We start from the raw sequence: 23577 nt of genomic DNA, 5'->3' as shown, positions 1-23577 counted from the left end.
TGTTCTTTTATTTTTTAATTAATTGTGTTGTTATGACCTTGCAGCTCCGGGTTTGTAAACAGGAGACAACAACTCTCAATAACCCCACACCAGGCCTGCGGTACTTTCTTCTCTCAGTGTCACGTGACCCAGATGAGAGGCTACTTCCTGACAGTGCAGCCTGTTAGAACTTGGCAGAACCCGAGAATTTTGTCTAAAGTTGACCAGGGGAGACTCCCCATCAGCCAGGCGACTCATCAGATTCCTGAAGCTTTGGGAAAAGCACTGAAAATTGTATGAGTTCAGCTCCTCTCTGGCATTCAACTGGCCTCCCCCATCAATCATGACCAGGAGCTGGGCCTTCTCTGGGGCCTCCAGAAGTTAGAGAGTAAAAAAGTGATGTTTAAATTCCACTCCCTGCTGACTACACTCCAGAGCAAACCAGAGGGTTGCTGCCTTAATCGAGGGTCCTAGGGCCTGGCATCCAAAAGATTTTGCAGCCTAAAGAGCTTTTTCCCTGTTTGGAATCATCCTTCGAGGTCCCCACAAGGAATCTGAGTCCTGCCACAGGGAAGGTCATGCCCAGAAAAGGCAGGAGTTCAGAAGCACAGGTGATCAATAAGAGAAGGTCACCCATCCCTGCTTTTGATCATGTGTGGCTGGGCTTCAAAACTGGAAGGTGGAGCTGCCCACGGATCGGCCACTTCTTGGAGAATGCACCCCTTCCATCAGCCTCCCACTGCTGCTTCCCAGACTCTGTTCACCGATGGCCCATTTCCATTTTCTCAAGGGAAGCAAGCACAGCAGAGTCTCTGGGGAGGAGATTAGCAGCAGGTATGGGGTGGGAGAAGGCCCAGAGCTCCCTACACCCACTGCGGTTCGGTGCACAGCCGTCTACGCAAACTGAACACCTTCACAATGGGGTGCGGTGCCCTGATTCAGCAACACCTTTATTCAGTCCAGCTTCTACAGTCAGCCATGGGCTTGATCACCAAACCCTCTATCAGCCCCACCACCAGGCCCTCCTTCTAGTCAATCGGTTATAGATTAAAGCACCAAAGGCAGGCACATGGTCTCCTAACGACTCTCCCCTCCCTTTACAAAGGGAGGTTACCAGAAGATGAAATAGAAAGATTCAGCTGCTACAACTCTCTTCTCCTTAACTTCCACGCTTCCATGTGACACACACACATATACACACACGCACACACAGTTTTCCATCCTATCCTATCTTGATATCCCAGCCAACACTATTAAAGTTGGCCTTCCTTTGGGGTGTCTCTTCTATCACCCTCTCTGCCAGGCTACCAACCTTGTCCTTTGAATATTGGGAGAAAACCATGGAATATCTCAAATGGGCTTCTGGCTGGGGCCCTGGGGGGCCTGTGAGGACCTCCAGCATGAAGAAGAGTTTTCTCCAGTCACCCTGGTCCCCACACCCCCCGGCTGAATAAAACCTGTATTTTTCATTAAGTTGGGAAACGAAGCCTAATTAAAGCCAAGGAAGAATCCCCATGGGGAGTGACACTGACCCCCGCGCGGCCCCTTACCATTGCACGTGGGGTAGCTGTCTGTCCAGGCCGGCTGCTGGTGGAGGAGGTTGTTGCTGGGATTGAGATTCATTACACCACTTCCTTCCAGAATCATGATCTGTAAGGGGATCAAACAGGCCGTTCAGCCAGTGCCTCTTGGACAAACGTCATTTGAGAGTATAGATCATAGAGTGAATTTAGGAAGGAAGAAAGAATTTGGTCCTTCCATCCATTGCCTGCGAAGCATGTTGCCACAGCCCTTTCAGTAAAAGCAAAACTCACTGGCAATTGAAAAGTTCCAGGTTCGATTTTCATATGCATGAGGCAAGTTTTTACAGCCACCCATTCACAAATGAATAATCTCTGATCGGGAATGAAACGGGAGGAAAATGTAATACTTGCTCACTGGGCGAGTCTGGCCAGCAGCCAATTTTTTTTTTTTTTTTTTTGACAAAAGTGAAAATGCCAAAGAGGTTTTTATTTAAAGTAAAATTTCAATCAATGAAAACCCAAACGGGTAGCAGAACAGACCCGGCACCTGTGCAGGAGCTCTGACCTGAAATCAGACATTTACAAGTCCCGGCACATCTGAGCAGCCTACACCTGGGCATCCAGTAAATTTCCTCAGCACAAATATCTGCCACGGGATGGGCTCATCTTGGAGGACCTCAGCCATATCTGACCTAGAGTTTTTCAAGTATTTGGCTCCGTGATAAATCAGTTGGTTTCTGGGACAAGACACTGCCCCTTCCCTTCTTTCCTGGTAAAAATTCAGCCCCACATTCCCTCTCCTTTTCGAGACCTGGAGAATTCCGCAGGCTTCAAAGCTGATCTGAAGCTGACTTTCTCAGTCTGAGGGCTCATTTTCTCAGTAAAGGACCCCAGGAGAAGAGGCTTTCTTCCATGAGCCTGTTTGGGTTTTTTAAACCATGTAAAAATTTTACGCTTTAGAAATATTCACCTCAGTCGTCCAGCATCTACAATGTTCCTACCCTCAAGGCAGGCGCCCTCCACCTTTCAGACTCAAAGCCCCAGAAGTGTGCTCAGTCATCCAAAGGATGAACAGCTTGTTTCCAGAGGACGATTGAGCATTACCCAGGGCCTCGAAGGGTAACCTGCTCTTTCTAAATGTTCCTGTAGGGAGAAGAGTCTAGCTTTAGAGTAGCAGATCATGGAAATGTTTCTGCCTGTGTGGGGGAAATCTTGCATCTTCACGAGTCACCAACCTCCCCCAGTTGGAAACTGCCCAGCCAGACTGGTTCCATCCCTCAAAACCCTTTCCTCTAATTTAGCTAGTGCTCCTCTGGTTCTATGTAGGGCTTGAGAGGGGAGAAGAGGCGTCTGGAAAAGGCCTAAAAGTTCATTCATGTATTCATTTGTTCAACAGATATTTATCAGCCTTGCAATGGGCTGGGCACAGTTTTAGGGACGACGGATAGAGCGGTGATTAAGAGTTGAACTAGGCTAAACAGGAACATTTAACATGATTATTGACATCACCATCCTGGTTGTTTGGCAAATAATTAGGCCTAAGTAGAAGGTAGGACAAGGAAAGATGGGGTGGGGATAATGAACACTGTAACAGACCACAGGGTGGGGAGACGGCAGAGCTGGATTCTACGTGGTGGTGCCATAGAGATGAGTTTCGAAGTCAGGAAGAGTGGGGGTTTATCCCACGCTCTCACACTTACCTGCTAAAGTTGGTACTAAGTCGAACAGAAGTCATTAACCTCTCTGAACCCCAGTTTCCTCTTATGCAAAATACAGGTCATCATACGTACCATGCGTATTGGTTGGAGCTTAAACGAGTTTCTATACCTTGGGCACTTGGCGCAAAGCAGGACATGACCTCATGGCAGGTGTTATGAGGAGGAAGGGTACTGCATCTCTGCATAACCCAAACCAGAAGCAACCTTGGGCCTCAGTTTCCCCACGCAAAAATTTAAAGAAGGTGAATTGCTTCTTAAGTTCATTTCCAGAAATCTCTTTGATTCTCACTCTCAGAGAAAACCAACCCAAGTCAAGCCTTCTTCGCCTTCACAGGAACTGGGCCTTTTCCCATCGAGCTTTCTACACCAATTGCCCTAAGCTAAGAAATCAAATGGGGGACTCCAAGGTACAAGAAAACTTGCAGGTCCCCAGAGGGGTGGCTGGGGGAGGGAGGAGGCATGGCACCGGCTCCTGTTTGCTCAAGGCCGGGCTTGTTCCTTGCCAGCATTTGCTCAACTACAAGCAGTAGACAGGTTACTGTTTAACCCTGAAGGGGCTGCAGCTCAGAGCCCAGCCCATCTGCCCTCCAGGCTGTGGGTAAGGGTGGGGTGGGCAGCGGAGGCTTCCCTGAAATTCTTTCACAAGGGTTTGCCCGCAGCGCTGATTCAAAGTGGCCATTTCAGTGGAAGTCAGACCTGCCGGGGCCAACAAGGACTCACCTCCTCAGCCGGCTGGCCCAGACCTCCTGCTCACCACTTCCCGAAAAACTGGAAGGCAGGGTGGTGTGAGGACTGAACGCCTGGCTTTGAAGTCAGGGAGAGGTGGGCTCAGATCCTAGTTCCCCTGCCCACCGTGGGTGACCTTGAGCAAGTTCAAGTCTGTCTAGCCTAAATCTTTCTGATCCTCAGTTTCCCGCCCTGTAAAATGGGAACAACCCAGACGCAGAGGGCTGTGGGCATCAAATGAGCTTGTGCATGCAGAGAGCCGAGTGGGTACTAAGGAAGAATTCAATAAATGTCGCATGACCGTGTGGGCCAGCTTTCTTCTTATGACCGAATGCCCACCAGCCTTTCCTCCGGGCAGACATCATTTCTCAGCACGAGGCACCCAGAACTCTCAACCCACAGAGAAGCCCTGAGGACGACAAGGTCACAGCTGCCCGGTTGCCACCCGGCCCCCCAGGAGGCTGAGCGTGCTCCCTGACGGCACCCCCTTTCCAAGGGAAAGCAGCTGGCAGGGTGAGGGCCCTTTTTTACAGGGCACAGGGAATGGTTACCGCCCATAAAAGAGTTTATGTGGCTTATCCGTTAGTGAGTCAGAGTTCGCCGAGGTCACCCGGGCTTGTGAGGAAAGAAGATCAGTATTTTCAAGCCAGCTTGGGGCTGCAGGGACAGCGCCCTTAGGGTGGGCACCGAAGGCCCCCCACCTCGGGCCCAGCATGGCGGAAGGCCTTTCACCAAGTCCTACCCGCCTCGGAGGCCCAGCTCTTCAGGTGTAAAATGAGGACATTTGCCCCCCAGCAGCCTCACAGGACTGTTGAAAAGATCAAATGAGATAATGGATAATAAATGTGCCTTGCGAATTGTTTAAAAAAAAAAAAGCATTATTATAACCAACTCACCCACACTCCCATATATGAATATAAACTTTCTATGGTACATGGTGATTACTTTATGGGGTATAAAAAGCAACACTTTTCATTAAAAAGTAAGGGAATTATTGAATACTGCTCTTTAAGTTTTCTACTTTACCTTCAGCGTAGCTTTTATTATTTTCTTTCAAAAGAATAATGTATCAAGTGTGGGAGGTAGAGACTTTGGAATCTCTGAGGCCTGGGTTGGAATCCAGGCTCCCCATCCTTCAGCCACGTGACCTTGAGTATGTTACCCTTTCCCAGCTCAATGCCTTCACTGATTTCAAAGGGGAAGTCGGGGAAAGTGGATGTCCTCCAAGCCCAAGGGCTGTTTGGAAGGATAAATAATATCATGGACTTAAAGGTCCCTAGTCCGATGCTAGAACACATGCCCTCGTTTAAAATCAGTTTCTTTTCCTTTCTTTAAACATCAGTTCTCAGGGTGTTTCTCTAACACATTTTACTTCTTCCAAGATTGGAAGAAGTAAATTCAGAGCCTAAGTAAGAATGGTTCCACCCTTCGAGCCAAAAGCAAGCTGGGAAAAGGATCTATTGGGCCTCATCTCCAGCTCGAGGGAGAATTCTAGGGGTGAAAAGCAGTTTCTCAACCTCAGCATGACTGGCATCTTGGTCCAGGATGGTTCTCTGTTGCGGAGCCAACTCGTGCATTGCAGTATGCTTAGCTGCGTCACTGGCCTCTAGCCACTAGATTCTAGCAGCACTCACCCACCACCCCCTGAAAGTGTCCCCTGGAGCCAAATCACCCCCAGTTGTGAACACCGGTCAAATTAGAGCCTGTGGAGGTGACAGCTCAGGCTTTGATCTTGCTGGTGTGGTGACCTTGGACTGTTTTCTATCCTTTCTGAGCTGCTATATCCTCTTCCAGGAAACAGCCATGGCATTAGTATCACCACCTAGGCTTGCTGGAGGACTGACTGAGATAAGGGACTGCGAGGTCCCCAGCACAGTGCCTGGTCATGCCGGGTAATTGCCTCCTAGGTGGAAATTTAAGAAAATGCACTGAGTATCAGGCCCACCTTTGTCTATTCCCGCATGGTATGTATTCTGGGAACACAGCATAAATTGCTACTTGGGCTATTAAAAACTGCACACCAAAAAAAAAGGTAAATCTTAATTCAAACCGGAAGAGTGAAATGCAATGTGGGTGATGCAGCGTTTTTCTATCTGCATTCTCTTATCCACCCTTCGTGTATACAAACAATCGGAGGAAACTTCTTGCCCCGTGTGATTGTCTTGACTTCCACATTCGCCCAAGACATCACCCTTTGCACGGCAGTTCTAAAACTGACCCTTTGGGCGACATAAGTCTGGAGCCACGCGTGGGACCCAGTCGACTACAGTAGACGGTACCTCATGCCAGCCTTCTGGCCAGGACCTATTCCACCTTAGGCAGCAATTCCCTGGCAAACAATGGGCCACTAAGGTTTGACCAGTTCGAACCCATTTTGGCAGAGAGACGGCACCGTGCTGTGCTGGGGGTGGCCACAGACACTCTTTACTCCCCTACTTTGTTAAGTGGCAGTTCGGGGTTAAACACAAATTCCCACAGATCCCTAAGTTGCTAGGGTCTCAGACCACTTCTGGGCCACCCATGCATAAAGACGATCTACCACCTCTGTACCCGCTCTACCAGACCTTCATCAAAGGCTAAATTCCCTTCGAGCACCAGCTTGACCAACACGCACAAGGAGGACCAATGGATTGGGGTGGAGGCCGTCAGAGCACTTGGCCTGACCCTAAAGTTTAAGAGTCTCACATGTTAGCTGCTGCTCAGTGGCACAAATGGGAATGCATGAGAAAGAGTCTCGCTAACATCTGGGTTGAAAGGGCATACTCAAGGCGTGAGGAGCTGCAAACCCAGCCCGGTGCTGCTGCATTTCTGGAGGGCAGCTCTTACAGTGACTCACATGGTGAGGGTTGAAATCTTGATTCTGTCCCTTGGCAGGCTGTGTTGACCTTGGGGAAGTACCATCCTCTCTAAAGTCTCAATTTCCCCCATGACAGAAAGTGGGGGAAATGGAGTTGAAGTGCGGATTAAACGAGAATGTTTAACGTGTGAGAATGTAAAGTTCTCACACATTATCTCATACGTGGCAAGTACCCAGGAAATGTTAGCAGTTATCATGGGGTCTGCCCAGGGATCTCTCTCTAAACTGTGCTGGTTGGCTTGGGCAACATTCTTGGGGTCGGGTTAGACCATTCAGAGGCAGGATGGTGTAATGGTGGGGAGTTCCAGGCTCTGGAGTCAGATGGCCATGGTTCAATCTCTGGCTTTGCCAGTTTACTAATGGGGCAAGCTTGGACAAGTGATTCAACGTCTCTTGAAGGTCTCAGTTTCCTCATTGATAGAATGGTATGAAAAGTGTTGATAGACGATATGAAAAGGGTTGTTGAAAGACAAAATGAGATGATACCTGTAGAGTGCTTGGAAAAGCGCTTGACACATATTAAGTACTTGGTAAATTTTAGCTGGTTTTTATAATCATTATTATCATTTTTTTTTTTTTTTTTACTTTCTTTGGGGTTTATTTATTTATTTATTTATGGCTGTGTTGGGTCTTCGTTTCTGTGCGAGGGCTTTCTCTAGTTGCGGCAAGTGGGGGCCACTCTTCCTCTCGGTGCGTGGGCCTCTCATTATCGCGGCCTCTCTTGTTGCGGAGCACAGGCTCCAGACGCGCAGGCTCAGCAATTGTGGCTCATGGGCCCAGTCACTCTGCGGCACGTGAGATCTTCCCAGACCAGGGCTCGAACCCGCGTCCCCTGCATTGGCAGGCAGATTCCCAACCACTGCGCCACCAAGGAAGCCCTATTATCATTTCTTTATTGTGTTGTGGCTATTATTTTGTTGAGTCTCCAAGGAGGAAATTGAGGGTTAAGTTCACTTCAAGCAAGGCTTCTGACTTCCACCATTTACATAATATTCAGCAATCCCAGCTGGCTGGCACAATCTAGCCTAGGGCTGGACTCGTGCCTCCCCACTCCCCATCCTGGGCTGCTGGGTGGACGCCCCGTTAGGCTGAGCTATGGACAGCATCTCTCAGCCCCTGCTCACAGAAGCCGTGCTCCGCCCCTCTGGGCATGCATCCTTCCTGCTCCCCTTCGTCCCACCAGACACACGCTGCCTGAGGCTGCCAGGAGCAGTGGAAGGGCACACCTCTGCAGGCCTTGGGTTACCACCCGGCATTGTGCTCTCACACACCATGGCTGGTTTGCAGGTGCACAGGAGAGCAGCACATCCAAAGTGGGAGCTCCTGGCAGAGAATGGCCAGAGGGTCTCTCTATCCTACAGGGTCCCTTAGCACATGAACTGCTCATTTACTGGAAGAAGGGGGTCTGGGATTTGAGCTCATAGGGACAGAAAAATGAGGGGAAGGAGGCACCACTGGGACTTTGACAAGGGACCAGAGTCATGCACTCCAGAACCCAGGAGGCTCTGCCCAGTCTCGGGACTCCTACCGAGGCCAAGAACTGCTCCACTGGTCTCTCTTCTTAAACACACAGAGAGAACCTGCCAGCAGAGACAAACGCAGCCCAGCTTGGGCTCGCTTATCTGGAGCAAGGTGTGTCTTTTGCTCTGTGGTGAGGTTACTGAGACCTAGGACAAAATGCTGTAAAAATGAAAAATAAAAAAATAATAGTAATAATAATAGTAACTATACTATAGTAGCTAGGGTTTATTGAACATTTAAAATGTGCTGGCTCTGTGCTAATAGTTTTAAATACATTATCTCAGTCAATATTCACAATTACTCTGTAAGGCATTATGTCATTTAACAGATGGTTTATCCGAGGCTCAGAGAGGTTGGATAACTTGTTCAAGCTCACACAGTTTTGAAAGAATTGAAGCTAGAAGAGAATTCAAACTCCAAGTGTCTAGCAACAAACCCTGGGAACTTTCTGCTGAGAAGGGGGTGCCTTGCCAGAGAAGAAAGATGTCTTCAACTCATCCTCACCCCCATCCCCATTCCATACATACTCACAGCATTCTCCCTCTGCCATCTGGGACCTCACACCTTTACCAGGTTTCTCCAAGATTACAAAATTCTCTGGTTCATTCAATCATGCAGTGACCTTGATTGAAACCCTTTCCCTTTTTGCCAGAGCAACCTGAAACCATCACTCTTCTCACTATATTCAAGAGTTCTTTTTAGAATGAAAGGGTAGAAATCTGTCTTCATTCTGTCATACCTACGATATACTCAGGTAGGAATATTTAGGGTATGAAAGCCGGGCCAGTTTTACTCTTTTAGCCATTAATTACAGATTTATACACCTATATATTTATATACACATACATACATATGTACATGCATATATATACATGAGTATATTTGCACACATATATAATATAAAATAATAATAAAATATAATATAAAATATTATAATATAATATAAACTCCTTTTATGACTCAATAAAGTTATTTTTATTTTATATTTTGGAAATAAACTGGTCCATAATTCTTTGTGCTTCATCTGAATTAGCTCTCAGTCCAGAAAGTAGGGTTTGCTCTTTCTGGGAGGGTAAAGATACACTGGGAGCCACCAGGACCACAGAGCAGACCATAAGCAGGGCTTTGCCTGTATTCCCTGTTCCCAGCCCCAGGGGACTGGGAGTCAAAGCCATGGTCTGCCTTCTTCCCAGCTCCTTGATACATTCAACCACAACATCCCCAAATGGCCTCAGACCTGGCTGCCTTGTGTGGCTATTTTTACTCCTCAGGCCCGAGGAGCAATTAGACATTGTAAATAATTACTTTTGCAATGACAGTAATATCCAAACCATTCTCAGTCCTTAATCAAAGTTACCAGCAGGTGAATTCACAGCATTTGCCTGAAGGATGTTGCAACAGATTACTGACTTCCTGTTTCAATATGACTGTCATTTCAAGAGAACTACTCCCAACGAGGAGAAAAGAAAATTCAAGTACATGTGAAATCTAACTGAATGTAATACAGACAATAATTTGTGTTTTCCAAATGAAACAAAATGTGAATCAAGCTTGGGGAATGTATTTGATCCTCTCGGGATTACATCACAGGTAATTTCATACCCTCATAATGTGTTTTGAAACAGACATTTCATGTTCCCAGGGGCAACATCAGAAGCATTATTCCTGGGCTTTCAAGCGTTTACATGAGCAATGATGCCCTATTGGGAGGCCAAGAGTTGATCCATTATAGATACACTTTACTGACTGTGAGCCATTTGGAAATATACATATTAGGCTGATCTTTATCAGTCTTGGTGCCAGATCCAGACAAGATGCAGATACTGACAGTGGACAGGCCCCAAAGTTGATCAAAAACCAAGATTACCTTTCATGACCCCAGGAGCCTTTATCAATCTCATTCAGATATGACAAACTAAGAAAAATAGGGCAAGCTTTGAAGCATAAAAGGTCACAGAGTCTTTTGAGACCTCAAGAGAAACTAGGGTTTTCTCCTCTTCAAAATGCACACCAGGTTTTGCACGTATTTTGTGGGCCCCAGGCCCTCTAAAGACCATCCACTGACCCCTGAAGATCTATGGACACCATGGATCTTTAAAAAAAAAAAAAAATCTCTCTTGCACTCATGTTGGATTGAAACGTAAAGAAAACTTTGCAGTGGAGTTAGGGTTGGGAGACAAGTCTACTCCGACCTCTGAGAGAAGGCCTGAGAGATTCTATTCTTGCTCTTACTTGACATGGGTGTTGCCTAGTTTTCCTATGGTGACACCAGGAGGGGCCCCACTGTCCTTCTCCATCGACACCTAAAGTAGGGATCGTGCTGCATCCAGGAGAGTCAGTCTGGACCTCTGTTTGGCAATGCAGTGAAGAATTCACCATCCTCCCACCACCCTGAACCTCAGTATCTCTCTCTCCACTAATCCTCGATCTCTATTCTAAAATCAAATAATCATAAAGTAAAGATCATATAGAAAAAACAAAAAAATCCAAAAACAAACAAACAAAAAACCAGGCCTACTTTTACAATCCTAGGTCTCTGTAGGTCTTTGGAAAGGTACAGGTATGGGGACTAGAGGATTACATTTATGGTGCTTATTTTCCTACTTGACTGATGAAGCCGCACACGTGTTTCTCAAAGGTTGGTCTATAGGCCACCTGTATCATCATCACCTGAGGAGAAGTTAAGTTTGAAGTTTCCTGAGGTCCCGCCCAGACCGTGAATCAGAATCTACATTTTTTAAGACCCTCCCTTCACGAATCCTTAAGCACTCTCACAGCTGAGAGCTTCTGGCCAAAGATTCCTCTACTTGCCTTCCCTCGATTTCCCACAACAAGATAACAAACTCCAGCAGATATCAGCCCTAAAAGAAACATCCATAAACACCAGGAAATCTTTGTAAAGTCAGAGACAATACATTCAATCGGAAGAACTCAAGCTCCAGTTCATCTGAGGATATTCTATCACTGCATTATTTGCAAACTTGAAATAAAGCTGTTCCTAATGTCCAGTACCACCAAATGGTTCAATCCAACAGTGCTCAACGAACTTACAGGTATGCGTCTCTGAAGGCCGAACAAACAAAGCCAGCCTCAGAACACAGCATTTGCAGAGGATTTTTGTAATGATTATTTCCATCAAAGGAATCTCATGGCTGGCTGAGTCGCCCCTTACCCCACCCCCCCCCCCCACCTCAGCTCTTCCAAAGTTTACTTAACCACCTTGGATTTCAGACCTCATACCGAAGAAAATTAGTATCTTAGCCTTCAGCAGAGAGAAACAATCATCAAGGAATGTTTGTCCCACAGGTATAAATATTTTTCCCCTCCAATTAATATATATTTCTTGACTGTCTACTAGATGCTAGGCACTGTGCTGGGAACTGGGGGCACAACAGTGAACAAAACACAGAAGCTGCCCTGCTCGATTGGACTATCCAGAGAGGGCACCACTTCTGAAAACAACAATAGCTCTTTCCAAAATCATCTGACCTCATTCACCATCTCCTGCTGGGGTTACCATGGAGCAAGAGGAGAGGGAGAGCCAGGCAACCTGCTCTGGCATTTGGAAATCACCAAGCTTGGAAAGAACTTCAACTCCATTTAAAAACAGGACTGATCCTCTTCTCTCCAACAACCCCAAGCCCTCACCTTCACAGGAAACCCTCACCAAGACCTGGAGTTGGCAGCCATGAGTTTCACACGAAGCAGCCTCAGCCAAAACCAATCTCCGCTCAGGGCAGAATAAAGCAGTTGGTTGTCTGGATGGCTGAATGTCTCTCCCCGAGACAATGGCGTGTTTATGTGTTGGAGGGTTAGGGGCAGGTTAACATAAAACCCACCGTAAACAGAGCTGTTAATTCAGTTGCTGGCAGGGGCTTCTGTTATCTTCTGAATACCTCCCAGAGGGTATAAGCCCTACCTTTGCATTTGAGTTGGCAGCAGAGTTATTTTTTTGCACCTGTTGCTCTGCTCCAATAACAACGCAGTTAAGCATTGATTTGTTGGAAAATAAACAGAAAAAAGCAAAGAAAGGCATCTGCCCAAACAGCCTGAGCTGGTTTGACAGAGCGTTCATGCCAATTTGTTTTTCCTATAAAAATCAAAGAAAAACCTGCGCTTTCAGTTTGGATGCTACCCTCTCACTCCCTCAGAAGAAAAGGTGGTATCGAAGAGGCCAGCCAGAGCTGGCAGGGCCAAGGAGCCAGAAGACACTGTACTTTTCCATCGGCTGGTCCTGTGAGGGCGCTGAGGGGTGTCCAAGATCTGCAGAATGACATGGCCAGCCTCCAGCCAGCGCAGGTTAAGATCCTGAGTCAGATTAACAAGGGCGGAGAAGGGGCTGCTGGGGTATGATCAAAACCCAAACCACACTCTTCCAAATGGTTGACTTCTGAAAGTCAATATGGTTCAAGTAGTAGGTGTGGCCTGTGGGTACCTCCCTAAGCAGAGACTCAGCCTGCTTCTCCCAAAGACGTCTTCATCTAGCCCTGGGCAGCAAGCATAGTTTGCAAACTCCAGGTCCCTGGACCATAGCTTTCCCAGTGGGGAAGGGAGGTTAGCCATATCTACCTCTAAGACAAGATGTGTAGACTCACTCATGTCCCGCCAAGCGACTTGGTGTGCCAGGTCCCCAGTGGAAAGGACCTAAGATGTTCACAGTGTGATGCCTGCATTAATTCAAGCATCATCGTGATCTCATTTCTCAACAGTTTGTCAATATCACATGAGGAGCTCAAGCCAAAAAGGGCCACAAAGGGCTAAACGAAACACTCAAATGGAGATCATGACGATACTAATTAAGCAGTGGTATCATCACCCACCCTTCAACACACAGTGTCAGAAGAAGCCTCTTAATATCTCTTTTTAAGCCTTGAGCAGAAAGCCTAGGACATGGGCAAGGCTCGCTGTTCCCCAAGATGACCACCTCCACCTCCCCTCAGCTTTCTCTCAGCTGTTGGGCCTTCATTATCACCAGACCACTGGCTTAATGGGGGAGTCACAGCAGTGGGGGAAGGCCTCGGAAACGCCGCTTCTCAAGGAGCGTTACGAACAAGGTGTTCCGACAGAAGAGGGATATGGCTGGCTGAGCATTCCCAAGCATTCTTGTCATGAGCAGGGCAGGGAGTGGAGTGCCTTGGAACCAAATTGGGCAGCCAGAAAAATAAAAAATTTAACAACACCCTCAGTAGACTGAAAAATAAATAAGACCAAGGACGCAAGAATGCGGGAAGGGTGGAGGGAGGTAAGAGGTGGGAACCGGAGCCAGGGAGGGGTTGGGATGGACTTGGACAATGGATTTGACCATGCTGAGATTCAAGTGTCTTCCCAGAGAAAGACTAAGATGACCCAGCCAAGGAAAGATCAACAGCCACCAATTTAGAATCTCACAGACTGTATAATTGCAAAACAACAGACAAAATTATGACGAGGATGATAGCTTATATTTATTGAGTGTTTATGACGTGCTAGGAATTGAGCTAGGCTTTGCAGGAATTTCCTCACTCGATCCTTGCAATAGCCTCAAACGTTGGTACTAATATTATCCCCATTTTACAGGTAAGGAGGCACAGAGAAGTTAAGCAACTTACCCAAAGACACAGAGCTAGTAAATGGACTGGATATATTATAATAAATGTATTGGAGTGTGGAAGGAAAGTGCAGTACAACTCTTGTAGCTTTGAAAATGGATCCTTTTATTTCCAAAGACGAGGAGGATGTCTCTTTAGGATCGCATGCTTTTATTTTTGAAGTTGAGATCCTTTAAGTACAGATCCTTTAACTTTTTCCCCAAATGTGAACACGAGGCATACTAAGCATCCTTGTGCCCTAATATGAAAGCTCTCTAAGTGTCCATCAGTGTGGATGCTACAGAAGCACCAGTTCACGGCCACGCAAATCCATTTGTCAAAACTTCAGCCTGGCTTCCTGTTGAAAGTCCCAGACTGACTCAGGAGTTGGGCTTGGCTGCTTGAAGCCACCTCAGACTTATTAGCCATGATAAAAGAGCGATAATAATAACAAGGAAACAAACTGTTGAAAAATTAAAGGAAAATTATGCCTCCTTTGGAAAAGCATCTGACGACTGAGCTGTCACACACAGGCCCTGATGTCAGACCTGCTGTGTTGTGGACGTCACACCCACAAGGGTAGGACTGTGAATGTGTCACTCTGGGAGCCTGCATTCCATCACTCAGAGAAGAACTCTAGGGAAGTCCTCCCCCTCCTCCACCAGGCACACGACCCTGCAGCAGTTAGTAAAAATGTAGCCATAAAACACACACAGAACTTCAATAGACTCGTTCCACTATCATCTTTGCAGCTTAAGAAACAAATAATATCTGAATTTTCTCACGAATTAGAGGATCTCCTCTTTAGAAGAAGTAGGGTTTTCTCTTTGCACAGACAGTCATTAAACAACAATAGACAAGAAAGCCGAGTTCCTTTTTAGTGCCATCCTGCAAGAACAATAGACCCTCAGCAACCCAAGCCTCATTTTTCCTTCCAAAACACACTTTGCTCTGCTTCTCCTAGCTCACTGGCCTGTGGATTAAGCCCTCTGGAAAATAACAAATGAAAATACTCCTCAACAAGGCAAGCAACTGCCTATCAGAAATGTTTTCTGAGGAATCAAATCCCTTCCAGCCGATTATTCAGCCATCCCTCCCATTGCTTCAGTGGACAACTTTGACACTCAAACAAAATGACCCAACTCACCAACTCAAAACACCCAAGGTCAGCTAGATGAGCACGATGAGAATGAGTAGGGGCTCTCCCAGCAAGTTCCCAGCTTGCTGGCTTCCCAGCATCAGGAGCTGTCACATGTTTGAATAATTTCATCACATCCAGAGGGTGGCCCAGCTACATAATTTGCAGGGCTTGGTGCAAAGGAAAATTCAGAACCCCTTGTTCCAAATATATTAAGAATTTCAAGACAGCCACAACAGAGCATTAAACTAAGCACAGGGGCTTTCTAAGTGTTGGACCCTGTGTGACTGCAGTGGCTCTATCCCACTGACACCGGCCCCCCCTGTCCTGGGGGTCAGCCCCAACTTTTGCCTTCACCTGTACCCTTGCTCTATCATCACGGAAGGCAGGGGGAATCTTTGCTGTCTAAAGCTTTTCTGTCTAAAGCTCCTAAAGTAGTTAGGAGAATTAAATGAAATACGACATTGAACATGCCTGTAACCGCACCTGGCTTACAGCAGGCACTCAACAAATGTTAGCTATTTTTATTGTTGTTGTTATTATTATTATTATTATCTTCATTATGCCAAGGTCCCTCGACAACTCCAAAGCTACCCATAGGCAAGAATGATGGGTGGGAAGAAAATACACCCCATTTCGACAGAGACCATCTATTAGCTACTGCTGTTCAGAAGTCATTTCATCAGCTCTGTGTGAGAGAGTGCTATAAATTAGGCATTCTTAGCTTTCTCTTTATACCATGGACCCATTTTACACAATCTGCTGAGGCTTATAGACCCCTTCTCAAAAAAATGCTTTTAAAATGACAAAGTAAAATAATAAGATTAGAAAGGAAGTTTATCTTGAAATACAATTATCAAAATACTTTAAAAATAAACGTGTGATATCATAATAACATATGTGTTTCTTTATTAGTACATTAAACAAGAATATCTAGTGCAGGTCCAATAACTTCCGTAATAATCAAAGTAGTGATGAATAGTGATATTTTGAGACATCTGTAACAAGTATAACATGATATGAAAATATCTGTAATTCCTCTTGGTGCCAATCAGTTACAGCTATTGCTACTGGGGAGTTTTGCTTACATTCATATTGAAATTGAATTGAATTCACACTGAATGCTGAATTTTAGTTAGATTACTGAAAATAAACATGTAATTTTTTTTCCACATCCAAGTTCACAAACCCTCTGATTTCTCCCCATGGACACTAAGAGATCTTTGGATCCCAGGTTAGGAACCCTTGCTGTTTTACAGCAAGGACTGCTTGTTCAATTCAGATAGCCTCTTGAGACCACTTCCACATGGCCAGAAGCCTCAGCTGAACAATTTACAGGAGGCAGACCCTATAGTGCCTTGGCAAAATAAGTAGGAATTTTTTTAAAGCCTCTAGAATACCCAGAGTAAGTAATGCCTTAGCTGCAGTGGCCAGTAGGTATCTGGAGACACTCAAGAATTTAAGGGTTGGGCAACATATATAAAGTGGCAGTTAATCATGTGAACTGCTGGGAGGGAGATCAGTTTCTTCTGGAGGCCCCTACATGCCAGGCATCAAGAAGGGATAAAAACGTGCTATGTACCTACCCCAGGTCTTCCTTGGAACGGCCATGGGTGGTGGTTTGCAGCCAGTTCAACCCAAGGCTCCATTTGGAGTTCCCGGCTTCACGTGGCTCATCCCATCTCCCTGCTGCCCACCTTCCCCACTGAAAACCCCATTGCAGTTCTTTCCCAAGGTCACAGTGCAGAACCAGGTTTGATCCCTGGTCAGGGAACTAGATCCCACATGCTGCAACTGGGAGTTCACATGCCACAGCTAAAGATCCTGCATGTCGCAACTTAAAAAAAAAAAAAAGATCCCACATGCTGCAAGGAAGATCCCTCGTGCAGCAACTAAGACCCAGTGCAGCCAAATAAATACATAAATAATAAATTTTTTTTTAAAAAGAAAAAAAAAAAAACATCGATCACTTTGAAAAACAAAATTCCAGAATTATTATCAGCCACTCCTACTCAATAGCGCCTCACTGAAAACACCCACGTTGAGCATTGACCCTCCAATTCCGTTCCACAAATTACTAATTGTTTCCTCACAAGTATTTGTCCAGGTGCTTTCAGAATCTTTGTCTAATTTAATCCTTACAACAGCCTGTGCAGATGTTATTAACCCTATTTTCCAGATGAGGAATTTATATTCTTGAGCTTACATAATTCACCCAAAGTCACTCAGCTACTCGGTGGCAGAGTCGAATGTGAACCCAGGTATTCTGACTCTAACCTCCGTGTTCTTTGTACCACATTCCAGCTGCTTCCAGGCAACAAAAACTCATAGCCTCCTGCTCCTTCAGATACACAAGCAGCCAAAGTCTACTCTTCACCAACGTTCCTCAACCCACAGCCTCTGGCCAATGGAGTTAAGACAAGTGAAAGGTAAGCTAGGTGCTCTCTGATTTTCTCTGTGGACATAATTGAGACAGAGGCTGAATTTGGGCCAAATCTAAAGTCCTTTGCAGGGGCTTCCCTGGTGGTGCAGTGGTTGAGAATCCGCCTGCCAATGCAGGGGACACGGGTTCGATCCCTGGTCCGTGGAGATCCCACATGCCGCGGAGCAACTAAGCCCGTGTGCCACAACTACTGAGCCTGTGCTCTAGAGCTCATGCTCCACAACTACTGAGAGCATGTGCCACAACTACTGAAGCCAGCACGCCTAGAGCCTGTGCTCCACAATGAGAGAAGCCACAGCCATAAGAAGCCCGCGCACTGCAACAAAGAGAAACTAGGGCTTTCTCTAGTTTCTCGCTGCAACTAGAGAAAGCCTGCACGCAGCAACGAAGACCCAACACAGCCAAAAATAAATAAATTAAATAAATAAATTTATTTTAAAAAATAATAAACTAAAGTCTGTTGCAAAGAAAACATCTTGTCAGTAGTCACCCTGGAAACAAGGCTGAAATAATCTTCACCTTTCAGACCCCACTTACCTCATCCAATAGGATATATCATTAGCCCTACTGAGGGAATTTTTTAAAGGTTCCTAAGAGAGACCCCCCCAAAAAATCTCTATGAGACAGTCATATGCTCCAAGCTCCACTGTCATACACAAAAGTAGAAGACCTTCTTCATATTCCAAAAAAGACTCAATAGACTTTTGGAAGAAGTCTGCATCAGGCAAAGAAAGGGCTGGCAGGCAGACTAAAATTTCTCAGATCCACAACTGGACCAATAAAGACCTAGCCTCCAAGATTGTTTATGTGGTGTCTATAATATAGAGTGAGGGGGATGTGACAGATTAGGAAATTTTAAATTCAACACAATTACAACAACATCAAAGAAATTGTAGACAAGGTCCTACAAAAGTAAAAATAGTTATTTTAATAGTGGGGTTCGTGAGGTGGTCTAATAGTCCAATAATCAAAATATTATAGTAAGCATTTTGGCTCCTTTTGATTTGGGGCTTGGTTTTCATCAGAAAGCATGTTTGGAATGCACCTCTGCTGGCCACATTTTAAATAAATAGGCAGATACCCTTAATAACAACGAAGATGTTCCTAAGAAAGGACAGGAAGGAGGTTCTAAGGGCTGGGGTGTGGGGGAAGATTGCAAGAGAAGAGATCATGTGAATCCAATGAACCAGAACAAGGGGCTCAGCCCCATAAAACAAACCGAAGACAGAGTGTGCTTAGGTGCTAGTGAAATCAATATTCAAAGAAGTATTTTACAGGGTATCTCTTTTAAAACAAAGCCAATTAAAACCCTGGTAGCCTCTTTAAATGGGCCATCCTGCTTGACCCTATTGCAAGCTTTGCTTGCTCCAGATTAGGGCCAAGGGCCTCTGGGAAGACCAGGCTTTCCAGGTGGGCTGCCCAGTGGCTTGGCCAGCCATGTTCCCCTTCTGATGACCCCTCGGGTCTTCCTCTCGGAGAAGTGAGCCCATGTCCATCCCATCTACCCAATAATTCATGGACAGTCAGATGAACTGATCAGCACCACACAAGCTGAGTAGCCTCCACGGGGTCCTGAGTGTTCACTTTTCAGCTGGCTGCTTTCGTGTTTTACAGAAGACTGCACTAGAGTGCCTACCCGTGTACACCAATGGCTCCCGGTGGTCACAAAACAGTCAGCTGCATCCACTTCTACACTCACACCAACTTCAGATAAATGAGGCAATTGATAAAGATGGGATGTTGTCATGGGAACAGCTCAAGCACCCCTAGTAAAGGTATCTAGTCTTTAGTACCTCCACCAGGTACATCCCTTGGCCAAAATTCTGAAGACCCCAGAATTAGGAAGCCACTTAAGGGCTCCTACTGGTCTTCTTTCCTGTCTCATCCTTAGGAAGGCATCTCCCACCCTATTCTCAGCTTTCACAGACTCAAGCTAAACCTGCTGAACTCTAGGCATAGCTAGTTTCCCTGGGTCATCAGATTCTGAGGGCCAAAGTGGATCTTACGGATGATCGGGTACAAACTCCTTTGTCCAAATGAGGAAACAAAAGCCCAGAGAGGTGGAGTGTATTGCTCTGGGAACACAGCTTTGCTGGGACTACAAAGCCAGGTCTCCTGACTGCCAGTCGCATGAATGTCCTGCACCCTGCCTTGTCCACACCATGCTCCGATCACTCAAAAACGTGAGTCTGGAATTCTTCAAGGCAGGTTCTTAAAGAAATATCTTTATTTTCCCCCTCTGAAGTCCAATGAATTTTTTTATCAAATAACTCTGAGGGATCCATGGAAATTTCTACTCCAGCACATCTCAGCTTCCCGACATCAAAGCCACTCAGCTTGAACATATGTCCCATCCTAACATTAGCTACTGTGGGAAGCCATCCTCCCCCACTGCACTCTTTGTTTCCTGCACAGCTTAATAGTCTGGGCTTTAAAACCCTGTCCGATTTAAATGAACGTAATAGTCACATATGTCTAATAAGAGCGCAATTGCAGCTCCTCAAAACAAATCCAATGATTTAAAATCCTATTATGAAAAATTAGATGAGAAAACATTAAATAAAGTTTATTATCTTCTCTGTCTCTTCAGTTCTTCAGCAATAGATTTAAGAGAAGTCCAGCACCATACGGCTGCCTCCCTGCCTCTGTCTTCAGGTGACAACCCCCAGCTCAGACAGAGCCGGCGTGGCTCACCCAGGCTGACAGCCCCGCACGGTCAGTTTCCCAGCAACAAAGCCAGGATTAGAAGCGTGGTCTCAAACACCAAGGCTACGTGGAGCCCAATCCTCCCAACCGGCCCCTCCCACAACAGAAATGATTGTCACTTAAATTCTACCGGAGAGGGACCCTAACGAGAGAGATAGGCTGAAACGGCAGAGAAAGGTATCACCGAAAATCAGCTTCCGACTTTATATTCGATTCCTTCAAACCGTGGCGTTGCTTCTCAAGTGTGTTAGCAATTTCTACCACAGCGTTCTTGGTATCCACCCTACCCCATCTCCCAGAGGTCTTTGAAAATCCCATCTGTTCAAAAGGACTTAGGGAGAACTCCAGCTTGTGGAAGAGGGGGAAGGACTGAATCACTTTTTAACAATTTGTATAAACCTCTATGGCTGGGCTTGATGCTTTAACATTAAACAGGCTTCCTACACTGAGTTTTCAAAACGCAAAGAACACAGCCCAGTGCTAACTCTAATTTGGGGGTGGAGGTATAGGTGGGGTTGAGGAAGAAGTAAAACATTACAAGATTCCAGAAAGCTAAACTCTACTTCCTGGAAATGAACTTTGACCCAAAGCACTCACTTTCTGGCCTAGGATCTGATATGAGTTCCTTCAAGTTTCCAATTAGCTAACTGAGTGCACTTGAGTAAATATTTTAACCTCTCACTTTCCATCTTGTCTCAGCCTTTGAAGTCGTCAAAAAGGTAATGAAAGAGGATCTGCATAAAGTTGGTAAATTAATGGGAGCATAAAGGTGGAATCATGACTGTGAATGTAGGGCTTCTCAGAGGTCCAGAAAGGCCCAAGGCATTTCCATTTGGGGGAGCTCACAGTATATTTTAAAAATGGGAAGAAAAAAAAAAAATGGGGAAAAAAAATCAAAAGGGGGTTGTTTGAATTTAACAAATAGATGCTTTTTAACACAAAAGAACAAATATAATTGGATTTGAGATCTTTCATACATATGAGGCCTAGATCAAAGGCATCACCCTACCCACAACCACCCTAAAACGGTCTCGACTAATGCCGCCATCTTGAACAGTAACACAAGAGAACTTACAGCACGGTTGTTCCCTCAAAGTTACTTTCTTCTAAAATGCCTCTGTAAAATAGTTTGGAAACATGGAGGATTGTCTCCATTATATTTATTATTTTTTCAAGTGTGATCACACACTTCCAAATGACCCTCGTTCCATGTTCCCACTGTTTTTTAAAGTCTATCCATATAAGCCATGAGTGATGGTGTGGGAATAATGTGATCCTACCCGACTTCAGATTATAAGATGGAATTGATGAGTTATTTCATAGTCTCAGAATTCTAGGTCTCAGAAAGAGCATAAGTGGAGCCTTCTGCAAACTCCAAATGCAGCTATTAAAGTCATTCTTGTTCTTTTTAAGAATTAAAGATTATTCACTGTTATAGAGCTCCATAAAGTCATTCTTAAAATCTCTTAACAGCCTTTCCTGGTAGCATCTCTTACCCCTGAAGTTCTTCCCAATAACACGACTTCACCTCTCCTGTTGGAAATAAACTCTTCCCCTGACCTCAGTGGAATTAGTGCATGGCCACTCATGATCCCCAACTACGCTTTTATGCAGTGAAAGGCTCTATCTTATCGCATCTTCACAACCATGCCTATAGAACCAACTCCTGAATTAGACCTTCCACAGAAAAGTTCTCAAGTCCAAACGCTCACTCACTTTATCCCTGTTACTAAGGTCAGTGCAGATAACCAGCAAGACACCTGTGAACTTAGACTCACAGAAGCTTATGCTTCATCATAACAAGACACATGCTCCCACAGTCCTAGGAGTATCCTAAATCTTGGCAAAGACGGATGGTGAAAATATAAATTTCCTGACTCGGCGTTGTCATTTGCCAGAAAGAAGATCAACTCCCCACTGTTTCCAGTTCTATCCACACATAGGCCAATTCTTCTCCATCGTGTCCAAGCAGAATCAAAAGAGCCCCTGTCTTAGAAGGCATTTGGGGCTGCTGACTCACTTCTGCCTGTCTAGTCATAGTATCCCATCACGGAACAAACAAAGGGTTAGTTTGTCCCCATATGAAATGACAAAGCTCTTTGCCAAAATTGTTTTTGTTTTTTGTTTTCTGGACAGAGATGTGCAGTTCTCCCCAATACCCTTGCCTACCTGGGCTGCCTGACCACTTTTTCCAATGTGGGTGCATACACCCTTGCCTGTTTCCAGCCATTTTCCAACACCAGAATATACTGAAGATAATCTGCCTTTCTCTACAGCTAATGTAATGAGTCAGAAAAACTACCAACACAAGACATCTCTAGAAAGTGAGAACGTGTGCTCTGAGCCCCAGTAGCTACTCAGCCAACCAGTACTTCACTGAGAAGAACCCATCCCCAGCTTTCAGAATTTCAGAATTCAATCCAGGGAAATGGCTTTGTCGCAGAAAGAGAGGGAAACCAGGGGGCTTTTAACTTCACAGTGATCGAAGACCAGACTCCATGCAGGGAGTTCACAGATAACATCCAAAGTCGCCCTGCTGCCCTCCAAAATAAAATCCCAAGACAACCCAGTGAGGAAAGCACAGCTGAGGCGAGCTTCACTTCCTGCCAGCTGCCTCCGGGAGTCTGGTTTATTTTCACCTGTCTGATTCAAGGCAGGTTTCTCCTTCCACTCAGGTATTTGAATTCCAGATTCAAAAGAAGGTTTAAAAGTAAGGACTTACCTCATTTACCTAAAGATTCTGGGTGGGAAATCCAATAGCTGTAGTGAATGGAGGGAAGGTAGCGAGCAGCGCTCACGCCAGCTCCTACAGGGACAGGGAACCGGGAGTGTTATCACGTCTGAGCTCTCATCAGAGTGAAGATCAATGCACATGACAATAATTTTAAATCATTTTGTAGGATGTTAAGCAATAAGCCACCAACCGGGAATTCCCTAAGTCACTTCCCCCTCTTCTGATTGGCTGCTGGGCCCTTTAAAAAAATAAAATAAAGGATTACAAACATTTGCTCATTTGCATTTGGCCAACTCACACGTTAGCGTTCAAACAAAACAGGTCTAACCAGGTTATGCCTGTGTCTCGAGAACAGAGACAACCTGTTAATGGATGAGGAATTGATTTGGTGGTGACTGTTCTTTCCAACTTAGAGGCTGTTTCAGGTGAAAAGCACCAGGCTTGCTCCCCAAAGACACCAGCAGGAATGGAGAATGTAAGAGCAAAGTGAGCAGAAGCTCAAATCTGGAGGAGATGATGGTACAGGGGATTCGGGGGCGCTCTTAAACCTCTGTCTCATGTACTAGCTTGTATTCGGTCCACTCTACTTTGACATCAAGGTCTTTGCCCTGGCCACACAGGTACCAGGTTCTTAAGGGACTCCCGGCCAGGTAGCAGGAACATAG

At 45.6% G+C, this 23577-nt stretch overlaps 1 protein-coding gene across 5 annotated transcripts in view; it reads right to left on the bottom strand.

Annotated features, from left to right (window-relative positions):
• EHF (ETS homologous factor) overlaps positions 1-23126 on the bottom strand; it is a 42776-nt gene extending 19650 nt beyond the window's left edge. Inside the window, exons 1-2 of one of the 5 annotated variants that reach the window (XM_082410577.1) lie at positions 22901-23126; positions 1530-1629 (exon numbers count right to left, since the gene is read on the bottom strand). In XM_082410577.1, the coding sequence (XP_082266703.1) occupies positions 1530-1626 (97 nt within the window). In that variant the 5' untranslated portion in view covers positions 1627-1629; positions 22901-23126. The remainder of the gene's footprint in view (positions 1-1529; positions 1630-22900) is intronic. The other 4 variants (XM_082410575.1, XM_082410576.1, XM_082410574.1 and 1 more) reach the window with 4 other exon arrangements.
• Positions 23127-23577: the final 451 nt, after the last annotated feature.

The sequence above is a fragment of the Balaenoptera physalus genome (genome assembly GCF_965194825.1).
Source record: "Balaenoptera physalus genome assembly, chromosome: 10".
Classification (NCBI taxonomy): Eukaryota; Metazoa; Chordata; class Mammalia; order Artiodactyla; family Balaenopteridae; genus Balaenoptera; species Balaenoptera physalus.
This window is presented reverse-complemented; position numbering and strand designations above follow the sequence as displayed.